We start from the raw sequence: 8,819 nt of genomic DNA, 5'->3' as shown, positions 1-8,819 counted from the left end.
TTCCTTTCGCAAATGGTTAAAGGATGAATGCGACCACCAGGTAACTTACTGAACCACACATGTGCTTGCTTGGTTAAAGTTAGGGGAAATGAACAGCAATGTAGAAGGGTAAGAGATTCATATTGTTAGACATGATGGTTAGGATTTCCTCTCCTCGAGTATGTTGGTAACTGTGGAAGCTTAAATCTCGGTAGGAACGGCTATTTGAGTAACTCAGATAAAAGGAAATTATTTTTCCATACATTTCCTCATATAAAGTTATCACATTTTTTTATTCCAAAATTTCTTTTAACTTCCTAAAGGGTTCCTCATTGTAGCCTCAGTCATGGGAAGCCATAGATAGAGGGCTTGAGTCGAGTTCTCATTCTTTCTTGAGGTTGTATTCTTGATAGATTCTTTGTGGGCGACTACCTTTCTTGTCTGCCTACTACGTTCGGCCATCACATCCTCAGAGGTAAGCCCATAAGGAGTCTCTCGAGGATTCACACGTCATATCTCTTAGTGATTCCCCATAGGCTGCTAATAGTAATGAGGATTATGAGAGAATGGATGTGACCTTCTTATTGGTGACAGAGGTTTGTTTCCTTCGGTGATCAAGTGTCTGGTGGATAGTGGTAACTCAATGTTATGCAACAAGTCTTGTAGCAGATAGGTTAAATCTTGCAACACCGTAGTGTTCTCATCACGATTTTCTTTTTTAATGCATCATAATTTCTCTTCAACTCCTCATATTCAACTAACAAAACAGTTGGTGGCGTTTTTCTGAGGGTCCGGGTACTCTTGTTATCACTTGAGGATTCATCATTTGATCTCTTGAATGACCATGAGAACTCATACTTAGCATCCCAGTTGGAAATAGAGGTTGTCCCAAAGAATAGTGTCTTGATCCAAGGAAGTGTAAAGAAGTCTGGCTCGCTTGCCAATTCTACGCCATAGAATACTGTTGGCTATCAAAGCTTTTAGCCTCCTAGGCAGGGGTTGCTAGTTGATGTTTTGGGGGACCGATTTTTCTGATGGGAGGACTTGTTCTAACAAGTGGACTCACCCTGATGGGAGAACTTGTTCTTGCTCTGAGGGTGGCATTATTTCGTGTATTACCCATCGGATTTTTGGCACAAGTAGATTTAAGTTGTTTTTGCCATCAATCTTGACTTTTTGTCAGCTTTTTACAAATAGTATTAAAATTGTTGTTGCTAGAATACAACAATTAAAATTTATAATACGGGAGTGCTTGGATCATAGTAAAGTAAAGCGAACAACTAGTAGATGTCTACTCATGAAAACAGGTTGCATGTGGTTTTGTTATTTGGGAAGACTTTTGCTATCATAGAGAACTGCACACACGAAACCAGGTTAGAAAGCACATGGGAATTCATCTCCCGTGTATGCCCTCTAATGCTTAAGTTAGTGTGGAAATGAGATAATTACTTGGGAGAACTATAGTTACTCCTCTAGATGTCTAGTAAGTAGATTATGCAATAAATATGGCTGGTATGAATACACTAAAAAAATATCATCTTCTCAATGAGGGAAGGGTATTTATAGGCATTTTTAACATAAATGTCAAAGGTTAACAAGTGTTACTCGAGCGTGAAGATAATTATCCTGTTTTAAGCTTGAATGGGATTAAGAAAAATCCTTCCTAGAAGACTTAGTGGCCTAAGGAGTCTTATGAGAGAAGATGGGTCTTGTGACGAGCTATTATAGAAAGGTATTAATTTCTCTGTGACTTGTCTAGGGAAATTTTTATATTTTGAGGAAATGGATCATGATTGTGCGAGGCAACCCTTGGCGCATGGGGTAACTTGCGCAGACGCACGGACAACTTGTGTGTCCTATTGGTGCGTGGGGCAACTTGTGCACACACCATGTAGTTGCATGGGGCCATCTATACGTGCAAGGCTGGTGAGCTTGCACCATGGTTTCAAATTGTTTCGGGTAATCTCAAGACAACTTTCCCAGCTTATTATCCCTGTGGATATTTTTGAAAAATATGTCTAGGTGGACGTTTGACCAATTTATGACACAACATTTGCCCTATCCAGCTTAGCTAGTCGCTCCAATCGATCTAGCTCATATAGTTATTCTAGCCACTAATACTCGTCATGACACAAACAACACTTATGGGTATTATGATGAGCTTGATTTTTTTTGTATTTAATTGATGAATGACCATTCCATAATATTTTTGGAATTTGTAATTAATTTTTTGTTTGCATGTATTTGGATGATTTTGAATGATTGTTTTAAATAATCATTTGGAAACTTTGATTCTTGACTCTGTGATTATGGATTACTATTGTAATTATTATTAAAATTAGAGATATTACAAGTTATTTGTATTAAATTTTTCCCATTTCAAAATAGGTTTTATTTTTGTGAAATTCGAGAAACAAACGAAACAATTTGGGCATGATAGTTTCCTTCCATTTAGAGACATAATTTTAGTAATAAAGGCATAAATGGTTTTAAAACATTTCTTTCTTTGTTAATGGCCACTTCAATCTTAAAAATAAAATACCTTTTGCCTTTAAAGTCTATCTTGATGTTTAAAGATAGAATAAGATTTGTCTCTAAAGACGAAATAGTCATTAGAGATGAAAAAAATTCATCTCTAAATTCAAAAATAATATGTTTAGAGACTATTTGTTATAGGTCAGAGATAAAAATTCTTTCGTCTTTAGGTAAAGACAAAAGTTAAAATTCATCTCTAACGTGTTAGTGACAACCTATTTTGAAACAATCTGTTTTTTATTGCTAATTCCGTTTTTAACCGTTTAGAGATAAAATTTTTACAAGTTTAGAGATGGATATTTTTCATCTCTAAATACCCCTTTTTTTTGTAGTGTATATATAATAAATAGAGAAATAACACACTTTAGTTATCCTCTAGTTCCATTTTATTATAGATTAAAAAGCAAAAAGACTTAGAATTGAAGAAAAGAAAAAGGAAAACCTAGAATCAACATTTTAGAAGTCATAAACATTTTTCATATATTTAATAGAGTTTAGGCCTAAAGTTAAAATACAAGAAAAAGAGAAGAAGAAGAAATAATTAATTTATTTTCTTTGTTGATGCCGTCTAACAAAAAGAAAAGTTAGTATAATTTTTAAAATATGAAAAATGTAGATTCTAATTTATAGCTTAATTTACGAGGTGCAAGTGTAATTTACCAATTCAACCTCGTAAGTTTGGCCAAAATTGTATGACCTCACATTTAATTGACTCCCGAGTCCGGACAGTAGGTTATCTTATCCTCGTTGATATGGAAGAAAGGAAATGGGGTGAATGCGAGTAACATCCAAAAGCTTGGGTTTGTGTGTCATTAGCGAAAACTTTGGGGGCATGTGTTCGCGGGAGAGAGAAAGAAAACAACAAAAAGAGGGAAAATATAGTGGGCCGATTCTTCGTGGACCCTAGGGTTTTGTTCCGACTCCAAAACCTCTTCACGGGCCGGAGCTCCAAGCCACCAAGCGAAAATGGCGGAATCAATCTGCAGAACTCTTCGAGACGGAGCGCTCGACGGTGAACACGCCCCGGCTCTCACAATTAAAGACTCCATCGATACGCCGTTCGGACCCTACGTCTTCAACCACGTTCTCATTCAACTATCCGCCTACATTTTGGCTGGAAAATCTCAATCGCAGTGAGTTTATTTTTATCAGAACATATTAGATTTCTTGTTTTTGGTCTCTTATCATTGAATCTAACAGCGTGATTCTATCCATAGAGGTCTCGTGATCGTTGCTTTGTCGCGGAGTCCATCTTTCTACGTTGATTTGCTTAAGAGCAGAGGCTACGACGTCGCCTCATTGCGTAAATGGTTAGAACTAGAACTGCTTGAAAGCGTGATTAATCAAGTGGACATAAGTTGTGGTTTCTAAAATGTGTGGCTACTTGTCAAATTCTGGCACAGGCTAAGGGTTCTGGATTGTTATTCAGATCCTCTCGGATGGAAGGACCGGCTCATGGAGTGTGGAACCGTTACCAATATCTCTGTTGAAGCTTCAGACACAGTGAGGTTGTGTAAGGATGTCAGAAATTTGGACAATTTGTCCTCTTCAATTTTTGATCTAGGGAAAGGTATGGTTGTATTTCTATGGGAAAGTGCTAAACATTTGTTGTTTTCCGGGGTTATGCGTATTTACTTTTTCGGGAGCGGGCGGTCACAAATATTTAAGCATAACATGGAAACATGACGTAAATAGTCACGATCTCTGGTGCTTCACTTGTTCCTTTCTTGTAAATGTGTTGTATGTTGTCTGTCATTGCAGATGTGGTTGGACAGGGAAAAGGGAGATTCTCAGTTGCCATAGACTCGGTAAGCCCAGACCCGTAGCTGTGAATGTTTATTTGTAGCAGCGACTATAGTTTTTAATAATAAGTAAGTGCATAACAAGGGAAACCATTTTAAGGTGGGGAAAATATGTACAGAGCAATTATATTTATTTTATATAATTAATCAAAGGGCAATGTAGTTATCTTGAGCTTCGAAAAGAAGTTCAAGTATATTTGTTAATTTTTGTTGAACTTGATAGTGGGAATTACTGATTTGATGAAATCATACTGCCCTGGTGGTTTTGCATTTAAATCATTTGATGAAACTTGTTCTTTTGTAGTTTGTGTATTATTTTCTATGCTGGTTTTAATGAATGCATTTCTTTTCTGCTATTAACATACCTAACCTATTGGGATTAAGGCAAGATACATTGTTGTTGTTGTGGACTCACTCACGCTCTCTCATGAATATGATTGCTATCTTCCAGATAACTGATTTGCTAAGATACGCATCAATATCTTCAGTTGCTGCTCTTTTGAGTAACCTTCGTAGTTGTGGTATGTCTTTGATAACCCAATATCCCTCTCATTTACTGCTTCTGTTACGCCTGGAAAGCTGTAATAAATGTTATATGCCATGTTGATCTTTTGTTTTTTTGCAGCTCCAGCAATTTTACATGATTTTACTTTTCGGAAAAGTAAAATTGTATTCTTCCAAAAATTATGCAACAGGACCTTTTGCTTACTTGTCTACTTTATTTGCAAGGTTCATTCCTATCACTGTGAAGCAGTTTACTAGGCTGCATCTGCCCTTGTGTGTGATGTCACCTTGTTCACACTGTTGATGCTATCATATTGGATGACCTACATTGTGTTGCAAATGGGGATGCCCACGAGTTAGGGTAGACTCGAGAACCAAACTAAACCAATGTGATTGGTTTGGCTTTTTTAATAGATCGATTTGGTCTAGGGTCCAAAAATTTGGACCTAATGGAGATCGGTTTGGTCCTGAATCCAGGCATTCGGATTATATATAATATAAATACATAAGATTCAATTATCTGGCCGATTTTGTGAATTTATTAGTTGATTGCTGTGAGTTAAAACAACTACTAATTGTTGTGTAGTGTGCTTAGTGCAAATTGTTTGTTGAACATTAGTATTATTTTTTTTTCCAAATTTTATATAACAAAAAATTGAGATTAAAAATTTATTATATGTAATTGAAATCGAGAACTGAACCAAACGAACCCTAGTTGCAAGTCCTTGGTGTGTTGGCCTTTGGCAATATTTCATGCTAATGCTGGATGACTTGGTTACTGCATTCCTTTTTCATATGCTGATTGGAATAGTTGTTGCCTGTCATTGCCATTTCTTTTTTCTATTTGAGAAGCTAATTTAACATATTCGGCACATACATGATGGACCAATATGTTTATTGCAGATAAATGAATTATATGCTTTTATTTGTAGTTAAAGATAATGGTTTTTATTTTTTATTTTTAGCTGACAAGGTTTCTGATGGAATGATTGCGCAATTTTCTTTAGATTGCTTTATATGCTCATTTGCTATTGTATATACTCTTAAGCTGATGGCATTTTTCAATGTACTCTCAAAATGTATAAATTATTGGTACTCTCTGCAAATTATGTCACGCCACTGCGTGCTGCCTTTTCATGTTGCAGTACATCTCAGTGGTTGAACTTAAGATATAGGTCCTATTGTGATATTTAATCTTCAATTTTCTTTTACTAAATGAAGAAACTTTTAGTCTAGTTCTATGTAAAACGAGTTCACATTATGCAGTTCCACTGTTTTTCTTAATCTCTCTCTCTCTTTTTTTTTTTTTAAATTGCAGATCAAGTTTCTTGTGCATTTTGGTTATTACATTCAGATCTTCATGAAAGCAGGGTGACTGCTATTCTAGAATACATATCCTCTATGCTGGCCAATGCAGAACCAATGACTAAACCAACTCAAGGACTCAGAGGCAACTCAGAGAATCTCTCTCTGCTTGAACAGAATTTTAAGAAAGGAAAGCTTCATGTTCGCTTGAAGCGCAGAAATGGACGAGTTAGGATATTGGTGATTCCTCTCTCTGAACCTTACATATGTGGTTGTGTGTGTGAAACTGGATGATTTATACACAGCAACTCATGTAATACCATTTTGAAGCTTCTGTTAGAGAGAAGAGCTATGCATTGAGCAATCAGGAATAAAATTTAGCCCTGTTTATGGTGATAGTGGAATAATTACTCAAAGTCTTGTGCCAAAGGTTAGTTTTGGTCTCCCATGATGGCTGACCATTAACATACGGATTCAACATAAAAGATTATTATAAGAATTATAGCATTCAGTAACAGTATTGCATGTGTTTATACGTCTTTTGGCAGGTGCAATTTAACCTACAACTGTCAGAAAAGGAGAGAATTGAGAGGGCAAAAGTGGTGCTTCCATTTGAGCACCAAGGTATCTTGATTATGGATATATTTTACTTTAAATTTGATTTCTGCTGAACTGTATGTTTTATTAAAGGGATTTTCCTCTGTTGCCTTTTCAGGAACTGGTAGGCCTATTGAAATCTATGACGGTCGGCAATCACTCAATGACAGTAGAGTTGAGACTAGCTCTCCTGTTGAGAAATTGCAAACGCACAAGGATCCTGCCAAGGGCGAGATTATCTACTTTCGTGATTCAGATGATGAGATGGCAGATTCTGACGAGGACCCAGATGACGATTTGGACATATGACACCACTAATGTGCTTCTCCGCGCCAGAATTTGTTTATAATGTTTGGATTAATATTCACCTTGGCATTTTCAGGTGGACTACACTGATAACTTGGGAAAATTGTGTCTGAATAGTTAGGGGCAGTTTCTAGGTTGCTTATTGAAACCAAGGGTTTTCTTTCTGTAAATCCTTCTTGATGTTCTCTGAGAAGAAAAAGCTGTTGATTTCTATGGACTTTACTGTAGTGCTGTAATATATTCAAGCTGGGTGATTGTCCTAATAGCTGTTTGATCAAATTATTGTAGTCCAGCTTGAGCAAGTCGCTCTATTCATGTAAGAGCACGTTGGTAAAGCCTTGGGAACAGTTTTAGCCATCTTGTTGGATGCTCCGTGTGAACCGAAAGCCTTAGCATCAAATCCTGTTTAAGGTAACGAAATTCTTGGTCAGTTTGAAAAAATATTATCTGAGAAACCAGCTTAAGGGGCTTGTTTGAATTCACTGGAAGATTAGGGGAGCGGCGGTGGCTAATTAGAGCACAAGCAGGTGGCTTCAAAATGACTGCAAAGGCAGCAATATCCGTCCATTAGGGCACAAGCAGACCATGTAATTTAACCTGTTACCTCTGTCACACATTGCTCGCCTGCTCTCATGAAGGATGCAGCAGGTCAGTATAACCCCGTGGAGATCCTCAACATCAAAAACAGCCGGACAAAATAAAAATTCACAGAAATGAAAGGCAGAATGTCCAAAAATGAAGAGGAAAGAGAGATTCATGCATTTGGTTACTTCTTTTATTTTTTGGCAAGGGTAACTCTTGTTACTGTGGCTCTCGGCCCCAGTGCCTAGATCAACTGAGTTGGATTCAAGGGATCAGAAGCCTATATGCTTGTCTTAGAATTTCAAGCATGCTGTGTTTTCATTAAAGTCTTCCATTAGCCTTTCTAGTATAGTATAGTATAGTTTTGGCGCATCCATATTCTATAATGTTATCCTATACAGCAGTCATAAATCAGAAATGTGAACCCCCGACAAGGATCGAAAGAGTGGGGGCATCGAATGGTATGGTACACAATATCTTGAAAGAAAAAGTACGAATGAACGAGCACCACTTCTCTACATGGATATCAATAACAATTCAGGTTCTGTCCGGGAACCCTGTAATTAAATGCCAAATTCCAATTTAGGGTAAAGATGAAATGCTTATTTTGCTTTCAAATTTTCCCCCTCTTCTTCTCTCTACTCTGTAGCACTTCACATTCCAGACTTTGTAAGACTATATGCTGACAATATAGTTGCAAAGGTCGCATGATTCAAGGAAATGTCTTGTCAAAAAACAAGGTTAACTAAAATTTATACTCTTGGGTGCAAAAAATGAAATCACTCGTCCTAAGTGAAATCACTCGCCCTAAGGACCCCTATACACTGCTCCACGCACGTGGGAGGGGTTAATCAGGGTACATGGCGACCCCCAAGATAGGAGACATAGTACATAGTGCTCACAAGAAGCCATTCCCACAAGAGAATGAAACTCTCATACTGTGACTGTCATGACTCAAACTTGCTATGCATGATACAATTTTTTACCATGTGAGCCATCCGTGCTACACCCGTGGGTACTAACTAAAGTTTATACTTTTGAATGGAAGGACATGAGTCACAGCACCGGAGCTGAACATATAAGCGCGCGCCAAAGCTTAGAACACTATCTGGAACTCGCATGAAGGGCCTCTTCATGTAAAGGAATATTGTTCTTATGGCTAATTAAACCCACTTAAATTAAGGGGTGGTTACAACCGTTCTCTCCATC

The 8,819-nt window shown here is 37.3% G+C and overlaps 1 protein-coding gene across 1 annotated transcript; it reads left to right on the top strand.

The window, feature by feature from the left end:
• The first annotated feature begins 3,396 nt into the window (after nucleotides 1-3,396).
• On the top strand, nucleotides 3,397-7,291 carry LOC127796263 (elongator complex protein 5). Its single transcript, XM_052328318.1, has 9 exons — nucleotides 3,397-3,647; nucleotides 3,732-3,824; nucleotides 3,918-4,084; nucleotides 4,276-4,322; nucleotides 4,768-4,837; nucleotides 6,139-6,365; nucleotides 6,466-6,555; nucleotides 6,674-6,749; nucleotides 6,841-7,291. The coding sequence occupies exons 1-9, from the start codon at nucleotides 3,481-3,483 to the stop codon at nucleotides 7,029-7,031; spliced, it is 1,128 nt and encodes a 375-aa protein (XP_052184278.1). The 5' UTR covers nucleotides 3,397-3,480; the 3' UTR covers nucleotides 7,032-7,291.
• Nucleotides 7,292-8,819: the final 1,528 nt, after the last annotated feature.

Source organism: Diospyros lotus, chromosome 3 (genome assembly GCF_014633365.1).
Source record: "Diospyros lotus cultivar Yz01 chromosome 3, ASM1463336v1, whole genome shotgun sequence".
Taxonomy (NCBI): Eukaryota; Viridiplantae; Streptophyta; class Magnoliopsida; order Ericales; family Ebenaceae; genus Diospyros; species Diospyros lotus.
Note: the sequence above shows the minus strand (reverse complement) of the source record. Positions and strands in the feature narration are given on the sequence as shown.